This window comes from Somniosus microcephalus, chromosome 1 (assembly GCF_052327205.1).
Source record: "Somniosus microcephalus isolate GS21.2 chromosome 1, FLI_Smic_1.0, whole genome shotgun sequence".
NCBI classification, from domain to species: domain Eukaryota; kingdom Metazoa; phylum Chordata; class Chondrichthyes; order Squaliformes; family Somniosidae; genus Somniosus; species Somniosus microcephalus.
The window spans coordinates 629,705-650,477 of NC_140987.1; the positions used below are offsets into that span (position 1 = coordinate 629,705).

The following is a 20,773-nucleotide window of genomic DNA, read 5'->3' on the forward strand; positions in this document are numbered from 1 at the left end:
CTTGACCCTGGCACCATGGAGGCAACATACCATCCTGGAGTCACGTCTGCTGCCACAGAAATGCCTATCTGTTCCCCTAACTAATGAATCCCTTATCACTGTCGATCTCTGTCTTGAATATACTCGACGACTGAGCCACCATACCCCTCTGGGGTAGAGAATTCCAAAGATTCACCACCCTCTGAGTGAAGAAATTTCTCCTCATCTCAGTCCTAAATGGCCGACCCCTTATTCTGAGACTGTGACCCCTGGTTCTAGACTCCCCAGCCAGGGGAAACATCCTCCCTGCATCTACCCTGTCAAGCCCTGTAAGAATTTTGTATGTTTCAATGAGATCACCTCTCATTCTTCTAACCTCTAGAGCATATAGGCCTAGTCTACTCAATCTCTCCTCAAAGGACAATCCCCCCATAGAAACATAGAAGATAGGAGCAGGAGTAGGTCATTCGGCCCCTCGAGCCTACTCCGCCATTCAATGAGATCATGGCTGATCATCTAAACTCAGTACCCTGTCCCTGCTTTTTCCCCATATCCCTTGATCCCTTTAGCCTTAAGAAATATATCTAACTCCTTCTTGAATACATTTAATGAATTGGCCTCCACTGCCTTCTGTGGTAGAGAATTCCACAGGTTCACCACTCTCTGGGTGAAGAAATTCCTCCTCATCTCTGTCCTATATGGCTTACCCCTTATCCTTGGACTGTGACCCCTGGTTCTGGACTCCCTGGCCATCGGGAACATCCTTCCTGCATCTAGTCTGTCTAGTCCTGTTAGAATTTTATAAGTTTCAATGAGATCCCCTCTCATTCTTCTAAACTCCAGCGAGTATAAGCCCAATTGACCCAATCTCTCCTCATACATCATTCCTGCTATCCCAGGAACCAGTCTGGTGAACCTTCGTTGCACTCCCTCTACGGCAAGAACATCCTTCCATAGGTAAGGAGACCAAAACTGTACACACTGCTCCTGGTGTGGTTTGACCAGTGCCCTATATAATTGCAGTAAGATGTCTTTACTCTTATACTCAAATCCTCTTGTAATAAAGGCCAACATACCATTTACTTTCCTAATTGCTTGCTGTACCTGCATATTAACTGATTCGTGTACAAGGACACCAAGGTCCCTCTGAACACCAACATTTCCCAATCTCTCACCATTTAAAAAATACTCTGCTTTTCTATTTTTCCTACCACAGTGGATAACTTCACATTTCTCCACATTATATTCCATTTACCATGTTCTTGCCCACTCACTTAGCCTGTCTATATCCCCTTGAAGCCTCCTTGCATCCGCTTCACAACTTGCATTCCCACCCATTTGGTCCCCTCATCCAAATCATTGATGTAGATTGTGAATAGCTGAGGCCCAAGCACTGATCCGTGCGGTACCCCACTAGTTACAGCCTGTCAACCCAAAAATTACCCGTTTATTCCTACTCTCTGTTCATTAACCAATCCTCAATCCATGCTGGTATATTACCCCCAATACATGAGCCCTAATTTTGTCCAGTAACCCCTTGTGTGGCACCTTATCGAATGCCTACTGAAAAATCCAAATACACCACATCCATTGGTTCCCCCTTATCTATTCTGCTAGTTACAACCTCAAAAAACTCTTAACAGATTTGTCAAACACGATTTCCCATTCATAAATCCAGGTTGACTGCCCAATATTATTATTTTCTAAGTGCCCTGTTACCACTTCCTTAGTAATAAATTCTAGCATTTTCCCTGCTACTGATGTCAGGCTAACTGGTCTGTAGTTCCCCGTTTTCTCTCGCCCTCCTTTCTTAAATAGCGAGGATACGTTTGCTACCTTCCAATCCGCGGGAACCGTTCTAGAATCTGTGGAATTTTGGGAAATGACAACCAATGCATCCACTATCTCTATAACCACCTCTTTCAAAACCCTAGGATGTAGGCCATCAGGTCCAGGGGATTTATTGAATTTCAGTCCCATTAATTTCTCCAGTACTATTTTTTTTACTAATTTCTTTCTGTTCCTCATTCTCGCTGCAGCCTTGGTTCTCCACTATTTCCGGGAAGTTTTTTGCGTCTTCCGTGAAGACAGACACCAAGTGTTTGTTTAATTTCTCAGCCATTTCCTTATTCCCCATTATAATTTCTCCTGTCTCAGCCTGTAAGAGACCCACATTTACTTTCACTAATCTTTTCCTTTTTACATACCTATAGAAGCTTTTACTGTCTATTTTTATGTCTCTCACTTATTTACTCTCATTCTATTTTCCCTTTTATCAATTTCTTGGTCCTCCTTTGCTGAATTCTAAAGTCCTCCCAATCCTCAGGCTTACTATTTTTGGCAACATTATAAGCCTCTTCCTTTGATCTAATACTATCTTTAACTTCTCTTGTTAGCCATGGTTGGACCACTTTTCCCGTGGGGTTTTTGTGCCTTAAAGGAATGTATATTTGTTGTAAATTAAGTATTAATTCTTTATAGTGCTATAGTTGTACTGGCCTCGGGCCCTGCCTCAGTACTAACCCACTGCTTTCTCCCACAGCCGAAGCTCAGGCCTACGAGAAGCTGTCACTGCAGGGCATGCAGCAGCTGATTCACTACACCTGTCAGACCCTGGCTCTGTGGAAGTTGCTCTCTGATCATCAGTTCAGCATAGTCATCGCAGATTTACAGAAGGTAGTTACAACACAGGCAGCAACACCGTCGGGTCTGTGTCAGGTAGAACCTGTCCACTAACCTGCCCCCAACTCCACATTCTATTCTCACACTAACATCAAGCTCTGTTAGTCTCTCCCCGTACTCTTGCTGGGGACTGTCCCATCAAAAATAGCTGAATTGCTGTTGCAGAGAGCCGGCATGGGCTCGACGGGCCGAATGGCCTCCTACTGTGCTGTAACGATTCTATGATTCCATGAAACACAAGTACAGCATGGGTTGGATACAGAGTAAAGCTTCCTCTACACTGTCCCATCAAACACTCCCAGGGCAGCTACAGCACGGGTTAGATACAGAGTAAAGCTCCCGCTGCACTGTCCCATCAAACATTCCCAGGGCAGGTACAGCATGGGTTAGATACAGAGTAAAGCTCCCTCTACACTCTCCCATCAAACACTCCCAGGGCAGGTACAGCATGGGTTGGATACAGAGTAAAGCTTCCTCTACACTGTCCCATCAAACACTCCCAGGGCAGCTACAGCACGGGTTAGATACAGAGTAAAGCTCCCTCTACACTCTCCCATCAAACACTCCCAGGGCAGCTACAGCATGGGTTGGATACAGAGTAAAGCTCCCTCTACACTGTCCCATCAAACACTCCCAGGGCAGGTACAGCACGGGTTCGATACAGAGTAAAGCTCCCTCTACACTGTCCCATCAAACACTCCCAGGGCAGGTACAGCGCGGGTTCGATACTGAGTAAAGCTCCCTCTACACTGTCCCATCAAACACTCCCAGGGCAGCTACAGCATGGGTTAGATACAGAGTAAAGCTCCCTCTACACTGTCCCATCAAACACTCCCAGGGCAGCTACAGCATGGGTTGGATACAGAGTAAAGCTCCCTCTACACTGTCCCATCAAACACTCCCAGGGCAGGTACAGCACGGGTTCGATACAGAGTAAAGCTCCCTCTACACTGTCCCATCAAACACTCCCAGGGCAGGTACAGCGCGGGTTCGATACTGAGTAAAGCTCCCTCTACACTGTCCCATCAAACACTCCCAGGGCAGCTACAGCATGGGTTAGATACAGAGTAAAGCTCCCTCTACACTGTCCCATCAAACACTCCCAGGGCAGCTACAGCATGGGTTGGATACAGAGTAAAGCTCCCTCTACACTGTCCCATCAAACACTCCCAGGGCAGGTACAGCACGGGGTTGGATACAGAGTAAAGCTCCCTCTACACTGTCCCATCAAACACTCCCAGGGCAGCTACAGCACGGGTTGGATACAGAGTAAAGCTCCCTCTACACTGTCCCATCAAACACTCCCAGGGCAGGTACAGCACGGGTTCGATACAGAGTAAAGCTCCCTCTACACTGTCCCATCAAACACTCCCAGGGCAGGTACAGCACGGGTTAGATACAGAGTAAAGCTCCCTCTACACTGTCCCATCAAACACTCCCAGGGCAGGTACAGCGCGGGTTCGATACGGAGTAAAGCTCTCTCTACACTGTCCCATCAAACACTCCCAGGGCAGGTACAGCACGGGTTAGATACAGAGTAAAGCTCCCTCTACACTGTCACATCAAACACTCCCAGGGCAGGTACAGCACGGGTTCGATACGGAGTAAAGCTCCCTCGACACTGTTCAACCAAATCCTGCCAGCTTGATTGACGAGCCTGAACTCCATTGGTGAATGTTGGCCGCCAACATATTCTCATACTGTCTCTTTGCCCCTCTTATTTCCTTTTTCACTTCTCCTCTGTGCTTCTTATATTCAGCCCGATTCTCCCTTAAATTGCCCTTTCTTTGTTCCATTCTTGTCTATCGAATCGTAGCCAGAGCATCAACTGAAATAGCTGCTCTTCCCGCTCCTGCACCACAACCTCTGGTGTCCCCCAAAGATCTATCCTTGGCCCCCTCCTATTTCTCATCTTCATGCTGCCCCTCGGCGATATCATCCAAAAACACAATGCCAGGTTCCACATGCATGCTGACGACATCCAGCTCTACCTCACCACCACCATTTGACCCCTTCACTGCCTCTGATTTGTCACACTGCTTGTCCGACATCCAATATTGGATGAGCAGCCTGTGCTCCTTTGTATTATCAAGCTGACATCTGTCATGCGCAACCTTTTTCTGCTTCATCCTGCTCTCTAACTCCTGCATCATCCAGGGGGCTCTGGCTTTGGCTGCCCTCCTTTTCCCCCTTGTGGGAATGTACCTCGACTGTACCCAAATCATCTCCTCTTTAAAGGCCACCAATTGCTCCATTACATTTCTACCTGCCAGTCTTTGACTCCAATTTACCCGGGCCAGATCCCCCCCACCCCCTCAATTTGCTGAAATTAGCCCTCCTCCAGTTAAGTATTTTTATTGTAGATTGCTCCTTGTCCTTCTCCATAACTAATCTAAAGCTAACGATACCATGATCACTATTCCCAAGGTGCTCCCTGACTGTGACATTCTCCACGTACCCATTCATTCCCCAGGAATAGATCCAGCAGTGCCTCCTTAATCATTGGGCAGGAAACATACTGAGCGCCGTTCATGAGCCTGAGCTGAATCAATCAGTGGTAGTTCTGTTCAGGAGTCTGTGTTTTGCCTTTGTGCAGGAGCTCCAGGACCAGTTGAAATCGACGCCGTTCCGGGACATGGTTATTCGGGGGAAGGAGTTGTGCGGGGCGCTCATTACCTCGCTCATTAACCGATACATCGGGGACAACGCCTCAGTCGACGCCATCAGTAACCACCTGAGGGACACCTGCCCTCTGCTGTACAGCAACGACGACGCGCTGTGCTCCAAGGTATGAGGGAGACGGCGGGATCATGTGGTCGGTGTTATGGTGGGGTCAGAGTGGGGTCATGGTAAAGGTCGTCTTATTTCACTTCTCGGTCAGTAACATGACACTCTCTGACCCATGACGGACCCGACCCGACCCATGACCCCGACCATGAGGACTGAGATCCATCCCAACAAAGACTCATTTAAAGATAAAACTAAAGCAGAATATTACAGCTGCTACAAATCTGAACTGAAGAAGCAGCAGGTGTGTAGAATGGAGAGGTGAATCTTTAACTGACTGTCCCCTCCCCACATGGCCTGACCATTAACTGACCGTCCCCTACCCACACACGGCCTGAGCATTAACTGACCGTCCCCTACCCACACGGCCTGACCATTAACTGACCGTCCCCTACCCACACGGCCTGACCATTAACTGACCGTCCCCTACCCACACAGCCTGACCATTAACTGTCCGTCCTGTCCCCACACACGGCCTGAGCATTAACTGACCGTCCCCTCCCCACACGGCCTGACCATTAACTGACCGTCCCCTCCCCACACACGGCTTGACCATTAACTGACCGTCCCCTCCCCACACATGGCCTGACCATTAACTGACCGTCCCCTCCCCACACACGGCCTGACCATTAACTGACCGTCCTCTCCCCACACACGGCCTGAGCATTAACTGACCGTCCTCCCCACACACGGCCTGACCATTAACTGACTGCCCCCTCCCCACACACGGCCTGACCATTAACTGACCGTCCTCTCCCCACACACGGCCTGAGCATTAACTGACCATCCTCCCCACACATGGCCTGACCATTAACTGACCGTCCCCTCCCCACACACGGCCTGACCATTAACTGACCGTCCTCTCCCCACACACGGCCTGAGCATTAACTGACCATCCTCCCCACACATGGCCTGACCATTAACTGACCGTCCTCTCCCCACACACGGCCTGACCATTAACTGACTGTCCCCTCCCCACACGGCCTGACCACTAACTGACCGTCCCCTCCCCACACACGGCTTGACCATTAACTGACCGTCCCCTCCCCACACACGGCCTGAGCATTAACTGACCGTCCTCCCCACACATGGCCGGACCATTAACTGACCGTCCTCTCCCCACACACGGACTGACCATTAACTGACCGTCCTCCCCACACACGGCCTGACCATTAACTGACCGTCCTCTCCCCACACACGGACTGACCATTAACTGACCGTCCTCCCCACACACGGCCTGACCATTAACTGACCGTCCTCTCCCCACACACGGCCTGACCATTAACTGACCGTCCCCTCCCCACACACGGCCTGACCATTAACTGACCGTCCTCTCCCCACACACGGCCTGAGCATTAACTGACCGTCCCCTCCCCACACACGGCCTGACCATTAACTGACCGTCCTCTCCCCACACGGCCTGACCATTAACTGACCGTCCTCTCCCCACACACGGCCTGACCACTAACTGACCGTCCTCTCCCCACACACGGCCTGACCATTAACTGACCGTCCCCTCCCCACACACGGCCTGACCATTAACTGACCGTCCTCTCCCCACACACGGCCTGAGCATTAACTGACCATCCCCTCCCCACACGGCCTGACCATTAACTGACCGTCCTCTCCCCACACACGGCCTGACCATTAACTGACCGTCCCCTCCCCACACACGGCCTGACCATTAACTGACCGTCCTCTCCCCACACGGCCTGACCATTAACTGACCGTCCTCTCCCCACACACGGCCTGACCATTAACTGACCGTCCTCTCCCCACACACGGCCTGACCATTAACTGACCGTCCTCTCCCCACACACGGCCTGACCATTAACTGACCGTCCTCTCCCCACACACGGCCTGACCATTAACTGACCGTCCTCTCCCCACACGGCCTGACCATTAACTGACCGTCCTCTCCCCACACACGGCCTGACCATTAACTGACCGTCCTGTCCCCACACATGGCCTGACCATTAACTGACCGTCCTCTCCCCACACACGGCCTGACCATTAACTGACCGTCCTGTCCCCACACACGGCCTGACCATTAACTGACCGTCCTCTCCCCACACGGCCTGACCATTAACTGACCGTCCCCTCCCCACACACGGCCTGACCATTAACTGACCGTCCTCTCCCCACACACGGCCTGACCATTAACTGACCGTCCTCTCCCCACACACGGCCTGACCATTAACTGACCGTCCTCTCCCCACACGGCCTGACCATTAACTGACCGTCCCCTCCCCACACACGGCCTGACCATTAACTGACCGTCCTGTCCCCACACACGGCCTGACCATTAACTGACCGTCCTCTCCCCACACACGGCCTGACCATTAACTGACCGTCCTCTCCCCACACGGCCTGACCATTAACTGACCGTCCTCTCCCCACACACGGCCTGACCATTAACTGACCGTCCTCTCCCCACACACGGCCTGACCATTAACTGACCGTCCTCTCCCCACACACGGCCTGACCATTAACTGACCGTCCCCTCCCCACACACGGCCTGAGCATTAACTGACCGTCCTCTCCCCACACGGCCTGACCATTAACTGACCGTCCTCTCCCCACACACGGCCTGACCATTAACTGACCGTCCTCCCCACACACGGCCTGACCATTAACTGACCGTCCTCTCCCCACACACGGCCTGACCATTAACTGACCGTCCCCTCCCCACACACGGCCTGACCATTAACTGACCGTCCTGTCCCCACACACGGCCTGACCATTAACTGACCGTCCTCTTCCCCACACGGCCTGACCATTAACTGACCGTCCCCTCCCCACACACGGCCTGACCATTAACTGACCGTCCTGTCCCCACACACGGCCTGACCATTAACTGACCGTCCTCTCCCCACACACGGCCTGACTGTCCTCCCCACACGGCCTGACCATTAACTGACTGTCCCCTCCCCACACGGCCTGACCATTAACTGACCGTCCCCTCCCCACACACGGCCTGAGCATTAACTGACCGTCCTCTCCCCACACACGGCCTGACCATTAACTGACCGTCCTCTCCCCACACACGGCCTGACCATTAACTGACCGTCCTGTCCCCACACACGGCCTGACCATTAACTGACCGTCCTGTCCCCACACACGGCCTGACCATTAACTGACCGTCCTCTCCCCACACACGGCCTGACCATTAACTGACTGTCCTCCCCACACACGGCCTGACCATTAACTGACCGTCCTCTCCCCACACACGGCCTGACCATTAACTGACCGTCCTGTCCCCACACACGGCCTGACCATTAACTGACCGTCCTGTCCCCACACACGGCCTGACCATTAACTGACCGTCCTCTCCCCACACACGGCCTGACCATTAACTGACCGTCCTCTCCCCACACACGGCCTGAGCATTAACTGACCGTCCTCCCCACACACGGCCTGACCATTAACTGACCGTCCTCTCCCCACACACGGCCTGACCATTAACTGACCGTCCCCTCCCCACACGGCCTGACCATTAACTGACCGTCCCCTCCCCACACGGCCTGAGCATTAACTGACCGTCCTCTCCCCACACACGGCCTGACCATTAACTGACCATCCCCTCCCCACACGGCCTGACCATTAACTGACCGTCCCCTCCCCACACACGGCCTGACCATTAACTGACCGTCCTCTCCCCACACACGGCCTGAGCATTAACTGACCGTCCTCCCCACACACGGCCTGACCATTAACTGACCGTCCTCTCCCCACACACGGCCTGACCATTAACTGACCATCCCCTCCCCACACACGGCCTGACCATTAACTGACCGTCCTCTCCCCACACACGGCCTGACCATTAACTGACCGTCCTCTCCCCACACACGGCCTGACCATTAACTGACCGTCCCCTCCCCACACGGCCTGACCATTAACTGACCGTCCCCTCCCCACACGGCCTGACCATTAACTGAGGCCATTGAGCCCCTCGAGCCTGTTCCATCATTCAATGTGATCATGGCTGATCTGTGACCTGACTCCATATACCTGCTTTGGACCATATCCCTTCATACATTTGGTTAAAATTAACAATTGATGTAACATCAATTGCCATTTGAGGAAGAGAGTTCCAAACTGCTGCCACAAGCGGTCCGACTGTCGAGTCTCTATTGCTGATTGGTTTATTCTCCAGGCGAATGAGCTGCTACAGAGCGCACGGCAGCTTCAGAACAAGGCGGAGAAGGAGAAGACCATGAGAGAGTCGCTGCGTCTGTACCAGGAGATCGGGCACCAGGTCGACCTTCCCAGTGTCTGCACACAGTTCAGACAAGGTGAGGGGTCGTGGAAGTTGAGGGCATGTGGGAGGGCAGGGGAGGGGTCGCAGGGCAAGGTGGGGAGGTCGGTCAAGGCTCGGAGGCAGGAAACAGAGGGTAATGATGGAAGGGCGTTTTTGTGACTGGAAGGCTGTTTCCAGTGGGGTTCCACAGGGCTCAGTACTGGGTCCTTTGCTTTTTGTGGTATATATCAATGATTTGGACTCGATTGTACAGATGATACAAAAATTGGCCGTGTGGTTGATAATGAAGAAGAAAGCTGTAGACTGCAGGAAGATATCAATGGTCTGGTCAGGTGAGCAGAACAGTGGTAGATGGATTTCAATCCGGAGAAGTGAGGGGTAATGCATTTGGGGAGGGCTAACAAGGCAAGGGAATAGACTATAAATGGTAGGACACTGAGAAGATCAGAGGGACCTTGGAGTGCATGTCCACAGATCCCTGAAGGTAGCAGGACAGGTAGATAAGGTGGTTAAGAAGGCATACGATATACTTGCCTTTATTAGCCGAGGCATAAAATATAAGAGCAGGGAGGTTATGCTTGAACTGTATAAAACACTAGTTAGGCCGCAGCTAGAATACTGCGTGCAGTTCTGGTCACCACATTACAGGAAGGATGTGATTGCACTCGAGAGGGTGCAGAGGAGGCTTACGAGGATGTTGCCTGGACTGGGGAATTTTAGCTACGAGGAAAGATTGGATAGGCTGGGGTTGTTTTCTTTGGAACAGAGGAGGCTGAGGGGAAACTGTATTGAGGTGTATAAAATTATGAGGGGCCTAGATAGAGTGGATAGGAAGGACCTATTTCCCTTAGCAGAGGGGTCAAAAACCAGGGGGCATAGATTTAAAGTAATTGGTCGGAGGTTTAGAGGGGATTTGAGGAGGGTGCTGGGGGTCTGGAACTCACTGCCTCAAAGGGTGGTAGAGGCAGAGACCCTCATCACATTTAAAAAGTACTTGGATATGCACTTGAAGTGCCGTAACCTAGAGGGCTACGGACCAAGTGCTAGAAAGTGGGATTAGGGTGGGTAGCTCTTTGTCGGCTGGCACAGACAAGATGGGCCAAATGGCGGCCTCCTGTGCTGTAAATTTCTATGATTCTATGATGGGACGCATGTAGGCCGTGACGACAAGCGGTGCTAATCCTGGTGAGATTGGTTAATGGTTCTTTCCTTTCTGTCTCCCTCTCTCTCCAGTGCGTTGCTACGAGGCTGTGGCTGAGATAAGCCTCACTGCTGCTGATAAGAAGGATCCGCAGGGCCTGGGACTTCATTATTACAAGAACGGAGAGCCAGAGGAGGACCCTGTTGGGCAGCAGGCATTCCAGGAGAGGTGAGTGGGTGAGCTTGAGGCGCGGGTACGGCGGGAGATTTAACCTTTTGATTACATTGCAGTGTCTATGCCTGCCTGATCCTGACCCCCGACCCGTGCCCTGCCTGACCCCCGACCCGTGCCCTGCCTGACCCCCGACCCGTGCCCTGCCTGACCCCCGACCCGTGCCCTGCCTGACCCGTGCCCATGTTGTTTTCTTCAGGTTGAATTGTTACAAGTGCATCTCGGACACGCTGCAGGAGCTGGTGAACCAGAGTAAGGCTGCTCCACAATCCCCCAGCGTCCCCAAGCTACCTGGACCTCCAGTTCTGTCGTCTGACCCCAACATGCTGAGTAACGAGGAGGCAACACAGCATGTGAGTATATAGGGTGCATGAGTATCTACATAGAATTACATAGTATATACAGCACAGAAACAGGCCATTCGTCCCAATCAGTCCATGCCGGCGTTTATGCTCCACTTCAGCCTCCGCCCAACTTCCTTTATCTAAATCTATCAGCATAACCCTCGATTCCGATTCAAAAACATCAAAGAGTGACATCACAGGAGAGCAGGTAGGTGATTGGTTGGTGAGTATTGGAGCTCTTTTTGCTCTAAGTTAGGGAAGGGGGTTAAATTGAGAGCTGAGAAACTGTAACTTGCTAGAACTTACTAAATTAATAACTTAAACTAAATAAAATAATCAAACAATAAACCTAAAATATTGATTGAATAAAATCTTTAATAATTAATAAATAAAACCAGGTTAGAGATGGCAGGGCAGGTGATGTGTGGTAGCTGCAGCATGTGGGAGTTTGTGGAGAGCAGCGCCATCCCGAGCAACCACATCTGCGGTCAGTGTCTGCAACTTTTTTTTATTTGTTTATGGAATGTGGGTGTTGCCGGCAAGGCCAGCATTTATTGCCCTTGAGAAGGTGTCGGTGAGAAGGTGCCGGTGAGCCGGCTTTTTGAACCGCTGCAGTCCATTTGGTGAAGGTACTCCCACAGTGCTGTTGGGAGGGAGTTCCAGGATTTTGACCCAGCAATGATGAAGGATCGGCGATATACTTCTAAGTCAGGATGGTGAGACTTGGAGGTGGTGGTGTTCCCATGCGTCTGCTGCCCTTGTCCTTCTAGGTGGAAGAGGTCGCAGGTTTGGGAGGTGCTGCCAAAGAAGCCTTGGCGAGTTGCTGCAGTGCATCTTGCAGATGGTACACACTGCAGCCACGGCATGCCGGTGGTGGAAGGAGTGAATGTTTAAGGTGCTGGATGGGGTGCCAATCAAGCGGGCTGCTTTGCCCTGGACGGTGTCGAGCTTCTTGAGTGTTGTTGGAGCTGCACTCATCCAGGCAAGTGGAGAGTATTCCATTACACTCCTTACTTGTGCCTTGTATATGGTAGAAAGGCTTTGGGGAGTCAGGATGTGAGACACTCGCCGCAGAATACCTAGCCTCTGACCTGCTCTTGTTGCCACAGTCATCGCAAGAATCCTCCTCAATCGCCTCCCAGTGGCTGAAGAGCTCCTTCCAGAGTGGCAAAATGGATTCTGCCCACTAAGGGGCACAATGGACATGATCTTCACCACGCGTCAATTGCAAGAGAAATGCAGGGAACAGCACCAACCGCTGCATATGGCGGCCTTTGACCTCACAAAGGCCTTCGATACCGTCAACCGTGAGGGATTATGGAGTGTTCTCCTCAAATTCGGCTGCCCTCAAAAGTTTGTCACCATCCTCTGCCTGCTTCACGACGACATGCAAGCCATGATCCTGACCAACGGATCCACCACAAACCCAATTTACATACGGACCGGGGTCAAGCAAGGCTGTGTCATCGCACCAATGCTCTTCTCAATCTTCCTGGCTGCAATGCTCCCCGCTGGAGTGGAGCTAATCTGCAGGACAAATAGGAAACTGTTCAACCTCCGTCGCCTCCAGTCCAGATCCAAGGTCGCCCCATCCTCTGTCATCAAATTACAGTATGCAGATGACGCTTGCATCTGCGCACACTGAGGCCGAACTCCAAACCATCGTCAACACCTTCACCGAAGCGTACGAGAGCATGGGCCTTACACTAAACATACGTAAGACAAAGATCCTCTACCGACCTGCCCCCGCCACACCGTACTGCTCCCCGATTATCAAAATCCATGACGAGGCCTTGGACAACGTGGACCACTTTCCATACCTCGGGAACCTACTGTCAACAAGGGCAGAAGTGGATGACTAGTGTCCAACACCGCCTTCAGTGTGCCAGTGCAACCTTCGGTCGCCTGAGGAAGAGAGCGTTTGAAGACCAGGACATCAAACCCAGCACCAAGCTCATGGTCTACAGAGCAGTAGTGATACCAGCCTTCCTGTATGCTTCAGAGACATGGACCATGTACAGCAGGAACCTCAAAGCACTGGCAAGGTACCATCAACGCTGCCTCCGCAAGATCCTGCAAATCCATTGGCAGGATAGGCGCACCAACGTCAGTGTTCTCGCTCAGGCCAACATCCAGGGGTCACAGTCTAAGGATAAGGGGTAAGCCATTTGGGACTGAGATGAGGAGGAATTTCTTCACCCAGAGAGTGGTGAACCTGTGGAATTCTCGACCACAGAAGGCAGTTGAGGCCAATTCATTAAATATATTCAAGAAAGAGTTAGATATATTTCTTAAGGCTGAAGGGATATGGGGAGAAAGCAGGGACAGGGTACTGAATTTGGATGATCAGTCATGATCTCATTACATGGCGGAACAGGCTCGAGGGGCCGAATGGCCTACTCCTATCTTCTGTGTTTCTACGTAACCTTTTATGTGGCACCTTATCGAATGCCTTCTGGAAATCCAAAAACACCACATCCACTGGTTCCCCTTTGTCCACCCTACTCGTTACACCCTCAAAGAACATCGGCAAATTTGTTAAACATGATTTCCCTTTCATAAAACCATGCTGACTCTGCTTGACTGCATTATGATTTTCCAAATACCCTGCTACTGCTTCCTTAATGAAGGACTCCAGCATTTTCCCAATGACAGATGTTAGGCTAACTGGTCTATAGTTTCCTGCTTTCTGTCTCCCTCCTTTCTTAAATAGGGGCGTTACATTTCCAGTTTTCCAATCCGCTGGGACCTCTCCAGAGTCCAGGTAATTTTGGTATATTGCAACCAATGCATCCACTTCTTTTAAGACCCTGGGATGCAGGCCATCTGGTCGTGGGGATTTGTCATCTTTTAGTCCCATTATTTCACCAAGTACTTTTTCCTTCGTGATGGTGATTGTCTTTAGTTCCCCATCTCCTTGTGGCCCCTTGATTATCCATTATTGGGATGTTGTTAGTGTCTTCTACCGTGAAGACAGATACAAAATATTTGTTCAGAGTCTCTGCCATTTCCCCGTTCCCCATTATTAATTCCCCAGTCTCATCCTCTAAGGGACCAACGTTTACTTTAGCTACTCTCTTCCTTTTTATATACCTGTAGAAGCTCTTACTATCTGTTTTAATATTTCTTGCCAGTTTACTCTCATAATTCATCTCTCTTTTTTAGTCATCCTTTGCTGTTTTTTAAACATTTCCCAATCCTCTGGCCTCCCACCAATCTTGGCAACATTGTATGCCTTCGTTTTCAATTTGATACCATTCTTTACTTCCTTAGTTAGCCATGGATGGTGCTCCCTTCTCTTAAAATCTTTCTCACTGGAATATCGTTTTGTTGAGAGTTATGAAATATCTCCTTAAATGTCCACCACTGCATTTCAACGGTCTTACCCTTTAATTTATTTTTCCAGTCCACTTTAGCCAGTTCTGTCCTCATGCCATTGTAATTGCCTTTGTTTAAGATCAGGGCACTGGTTTGAGATACAACTTTCTCACCCTCCAACTGAATTTAGAGTCATAGAGTTATACAGCACAGAAAGAGGCCCTTCGGCCCATCGCGTCCACGCCGGCCATCAGGCCCTGTCTAATCTAATCTCATTTTCCAGCATTTGGTCCGTAGCCTTGTATGCTATGGCATTTCAAGTGCTCATCCAACTGCTTCTTGAATGTTGTGAGGGTTCCTGCCTCTACCACCCTTTCAGGCAGTGAGTTCCAGATTCCAACCACCCTCTGGGTGAAAAAGTTCTTCCTCAAATCCCCTCTAAACCTCCTGCCCCTTACCGTGAATCTATGCCCCCTTGTTATTGACCCCTCTACGAAGGGAAAAAGTTCCTTTCTATCTACCCTATCTATGCCCCCTCATAATTTTGTACACCTCAATCAGGTCCCCCCTCAGCCTTCTCTGCTCCAAGGAAAACAACCCCAGCCTGTCCAGTCTTCATAGCTGAAGCGCTCCAGCCCAGGTAACATCCTGGTGAATCTCCTCTGCACCCTCTCCAAAGCAATCACATCCTTCCTATAGTGTGGCGACCAGAACTGCACACAGTATTCCAGCTGTGGCCTAACCAGCGTTTTGTACAGCTCCATCATAACCTCCCTGCTCTTATATTCTATGCCTCGGCTAATGAAGGCAAGTATCCCATATGCCTTTTTAACCACCTTATCTACCTGTCCTGCTGCCTTCAGGGATCTATGTACATGCACACCAAGGTCCCTCTGATCCTCTGTCTTTCCTAGGGTCTTACCATTCATTGTGTATTCCCTTGCCTTGTTAGTCCCTCCAAAATGCATCACCTCACACTTTTCAGGGTTAAATTCCATTTGCTACTGTTCCGCCCATCTGACCAACCCATCTATATCGTCCTGCAGACTGAGGCTACCCTCCTCGCTATTTACCACCCCACCAATTTTCGTGTCATCTGCGAACTTACTGATCATACCTTTTACATTCACATCCAAATCATTAATGTAGACCACAAACAGCAAGGGACCCAGCACCGATCCCTGCGGTACCCCACTGGACACAGGCTTCCAGTCACAAAAACAACCTTTGACCATCACCCTCTGCCTTCTGCCACTTAGCCAGTTTTGGATCCAATGTGCCAAGGCACCCTGGATCCCATGGACTCTTACCTTCTTGACCAGTCTCCTGTGCGGGACTTTATCGAAAGCCTTACTGAAATCCATGTATACCACATCCACTGCGTTACCCTCATCCACACACCTAGTCACCCCCACAAAAAATTCAATCAAATTAGTCAGACATGATCTTCCCTTGACAAAGCCATGCTGACTATCCCTGATTAATCCTTACCTCTCCAAGAGGAGACTAATTCTGTCCCTCAGAATTTTTTCCAATAATTTCCCTACCACTGATAGGTTCACTGGCCTGTAATTCCCTGGTTTATCCCTACTACCCTTCTTGAATAATGGTACTACGTTAGCTGTTCTCCAGTCCTCTGGCACACCCCCTGTGGCCAGACAGGTTCTGAAAATTTGTGTCAGAGCCCCTGCAATCTCCTCCTTTGCCTCACAGAGCAGCCTGGGATACATCTCGTCCGGGCCTGGGGATTTATCCACTTTTAAGCCTGCTAAAACCGCCAGTACCACCTCCCTCTCGATGCTAATATGTTCAAGTATATCACAGTCCCCCTGCCTGATTTCTATGTCTACATCGTCCTTCTCCATAGTGAACACAGATGCAAAAAATTCATTTTAAACCCCACCTACATCTTCTGGCTCCACATACAGATTGCCACTTTGGTTCCTAATGGGCCCTACTCTTTCCCTAGTTATCCTCTTGCCCTTAATATACTTATAAAACACCTTAGGATTTTCCTTTATTTTGCTCGCCAGTGTTATTTCATGGCCCCACCTCGCTCTCCTAATTTCTTTTTTAAGTATCCCCCTGCACTTTTTATACTCCTCTAGGGCTTCCTCTGTCTTTAGTCCTTTGTATCTGCCAAAAGCCCTCCTTTTTTTCCTAATCCATTCTCGTATATCCCTTGACATCCAAGGTTCCCTGGGCTTGTTGGTCCCACCCTTGACCTTTACGGGAACATGTTGCCATTGTACTCTCTCTATTTCCTTTCTGAAAGACTCCCATTGCTCTGATGTGGATTTTCCAACAAGTAGCTGATCCCAGTCCACTTTGGCCAGATCCTGCCTTATCATATTAAAATCGGCCTTCCCCCAATTTAGAACCTTTATTTCCAGTCCATCTCTGTCCTTTTCCATGACTACCTTAAATCTCACCGAATTATGGTCACTGTCACCAAAGTGCTCACCTACTAACACTTCTACCACTTGCCCGGCCACATTCCCTAGAATTAGGTCCAGTACCGCCCCCTCTCTTGTAGGACTTTCTACATGCTGGCTCAAAAAGCTCTCCTGGATGCACTTTAAGAATTCCGCACCCTCTAAGCCTTTCACACTCTGACTATCCCAGTTAATATTGGGGAAGTTGAAATCCCCCACTATTATTACCCTATTATTTGCACAGTTCTCTGAGATTTGCCTACATACCTGTTCCTCTATCTCCCCCTGACTGTTTGGGGGCCGATAGTACACTCCCAGCAAAGTGCTTGCCCCCTTTCCGTTTTTAAGTTCTACCCATATGGCCTCATTAGATGAACCTGTTAATATATCATCCCTCCTTACAGCAGTAATTGACTCCTTAATTAATATTGCAACACCCCCTCCTCTTTTACCCCTCCTCTGTCTCACCTGAAGATTCTATACCCTGGAATATTGAGCTGCCAGTCTTGCCCCTCCCTCAACCATGTCTCTGTGATAGCAACAATATCATACTCCCATGTGTTCATCAACACCTTCAGTTCATCCACCTTATTCGGAAGACTCCTTGCATTAAAATAAATGCCATCCAGCCTTGCCCCACTCCCTTGTGCCATTACATATTTGCTCTGCCTTCCAAGCTGACTTGTTTTTACCTCTATATTTGGCTGTACATCACCCCCTATTATAGCTCCACTCTGTATCCCATCCCCCTGCCAAGTTAGTTTAAACCCCGCCCCCCCCCCCCCCCCCCCCCAACAGTGCTAGCAAACCTCCCCGCAAGGATATTTGTCCCGTTCTGGTTCAGGTGCAACCTGTCCGACTTGTCCAAGTCCCACCTTCCCCAGAAGCAGACCCAGTGATCCAGGAAACTAAAGCCCTCCCTCCTGCACCAACTCTTTAGCCACGCATTCATCTGCTCTATCCTCCTATTCCTATACTCACTAGCACGTGGCACCGGGAGTAATCCAGAGATTACAACCTTTGAGGTCCTGCTCTTTAATCTGCTACCTAGCTCCCTAAATTCTTGCTGCAGGACCTCATCCCTCTTCCTACCCATGTCGTTGGTCCCAATGTGAACCAACACTTCTGACTGTTCACCCTCCCCCTTCAGAATGCCCTGCAGCCGTTCAGTGACATCCTTGACCCTGGCACCAGGGAGGCAACAAACCATCCTGGAGTCACGTCTACGGCCACAGAAACGCCTATCTGTTCCCCTTACGATAGAATCCCCTACCACTATTGCTCTCCCACTCTTTTTCCTCCCTTCCTGAGCAGCAGAAGCACCCCTGGTGCCAGGAAGTTGGCTGCTGCTGCCTTCCCCTGTTAAGTCATCCCCCTCAACAGTATCCAAATCGGTATACCTGTTTGAGAGGGGGATGGCCACGGGGGTCCCCTGCACTACCTGCCTGCTTCTACTGCTCCGCCTGATGGTCACCCATTTCCCTTCTGCCTGTGCAGCCCTTACCTGCGGTGTGACCAACTCACTAAATGTGTTATCCGTGACCTTCTCAGCATCGCGAATGCTCCAAAACTCATCCATCCGCAGCTCCAGCACCTCAATGCGGTCTGCTCGTAGCTGCAGCTGGATACATTTCCGGCACACATGGTCGTCGGGGACACTGGCAGCGTCCCTGAATTCCCACATAGCGCAGGTGGAGCATAACACGGGGCTGGGCTGTCCTGACATGACTTGCCCTTTAATTAATTTAAATTAATTCAATACCACCAATTAAAGATATACTCTAGGGCGCTTGTATGGCAGAAGTCCCTGCTACACCAGAGAGACCCTAGAAAATATAAACCGCAGAATTGAAGTTACCTTACAGCTAAATGATATAATTTAAGGGCTCTGGTTTACAAACAAACTATAAACCACGGAGTTTAATTCTAATAAGAGAGAAATACTTGCCACCCAATCACTTACCTTTTGCTTTCTGGTGACGTCACACTCCGATTTCCTTTTACTTCTCTCCTTCCCTCTGAGTTCCGAGATTGGAGATTAGTACGCCTACCTGGTCTCTCGGAGCCTTTTATACTCGCCGCTCAGCCCGCGATTCCCGCCGACTCTCGCTCCGCACTGAGGCCTACCTGGTCTCTCGGAGCCTTTTATACTCGCCGCTCAGCCCGCGATTCCCGCCGACTCTCGCTCCGCACTGAGGCCTACCTGGTCTCTCGGAGCCTTTTATACTCGCCGCTCAGCCCGCGATTCCCGCCGACTCTCGCTCCGCACTGAGGCCTACCTGGTCTCTCGGAGCCTTTTATACTCGCCGCTCAGCCCGCGATTCCCGCCGACACTCGCTCCGCACTGAGGCCTACCTGGTCTCTCGGAGCCTTTTATACTCGCCGCTCAGCCCGCGATTCCCGCCGACTCTCGCTCCGCACTGAGACCTACCTGGTCTCTCGGAGCCTTTTATACTCGCCGCTCACCCCACGATTCCCGCCGACACTCGCTCCGCACTGAGGCCTACCTGGTCTCTTGGAGCCTTTTATACTCACCGCTCAGCCCGCGATTCCCGCCGACTCTCGCTCCGCACTGAGGCCTACCTGGTCTCTTGGAGCCTTTTATACTCACCGCTCACCCCACGATTCCCGCCGACTCTCGCTCCGCACTGAGGCCTACCTGGTCTCTTGGAGCCTTTTATACTCGCCGCTCAGCCCGCGATTCCCGCCGACTCTCGCTCCGCACTGAGGCCTACCTGGTCTCTTGGAGCCTTTTATACTCGCCGCTCAGCCCGCGATTCCCGCCGACTCTCGCTCCGCATTTGAAATGCAACCATGCTATGATCACTCTTTCCTGGAGGATCCTTTTCATGAGATCATTTATTAATTCTGTCTCTTTACACAGTACCAGATCCAAGAGAGCCTGCTCCCTGGTTGGTTCCATTACATACTGTTCTAGGAAACCATCCCGGATACATTCTATGAACTGCTCCTCAAGGCTACCATGGCCAATGTGATTTGTCCAATCAATATGGAGATTAAAATCACCCATGATTATTACCGTACCTTTTTTTACAGGCCTTCATTATTTGTTGATTTATACTCTGTCCAACAGTATTGCTACTGTTCGGGGGCCTGTAGACTACGCCCACCAGAAACTTTTTCCCTTTATTATTTTTTATCTCCACCCAAACCGATTCTACGGGCTCTATTTTCATTGCGCCGTGGAGTCAGGCTTGGAGGCGTGCGGGGGGTTAAAATCGCAGAAACTGGCGGGCGGTCCCCCCCCCCCCCGCCTGGTTCCCAACTCCAAGCAATTTTAACTCAGGCATGTCTGATGGTCCCGACTCCGTCCCGCATCCAACAGGCGGGACTGGTCTTTAAGGCCCTTAATAACCACTAAATGGCCTCCATAATCCTATTTTAACAGGCCCTTGCAAATTTAACTCTCTTCTCACGTAAAACACGCCTGGTGGGAAACACGAATGTGAAACCTGCCGGGAGCACTATTGAATTGCTGACTCACCTGCAGGTCAACCATTAAAGAGGAGATTTGATCAGCCATCATTTGCAGGTGGCAGGACTTAGTGGTCTCCGGTTTGGGGCAACTTTTAGA

General features: G+C 50.6%; 1 protein-coding gene across 4 annotated transcripts in view; it reads left to right on the forward strand.

Annotated features, from left to right (window-relative positions):
* Positions 1-20,773, forward strand: part of nup155 (nucleoporin 155) — a 246,435-nt gene that overhangs the window by 164,835 nt on the left and 60,827 nt on the right. For all 4 annotated transcript variants that reach the window (XM_085962233.1, XM_085962254.1, XM_085962243.1 and 1 more), the window contains 5 exons: positions 2,522-2,655; positions 5,258-5,449; positions 9,605-9,743; positions 10,943-11,078; positions 11,281-11,434. In XM_085962233.1, the coding sequence (XP_085818359.1) occupies positions 2,522-2,655; positions 5,258-5,449; positions 9,605-9,743; positions 10,943-11,078; positions 11,281-11,434 (755 nt within the window). The remainder of the gene's footprint in view (positions 1-2,521; positions 2,656-5,257; positions 5,450-9,604; positions 9,744-10,942; positions 11,079-11,280; positions 11,435-20,773) is intronic.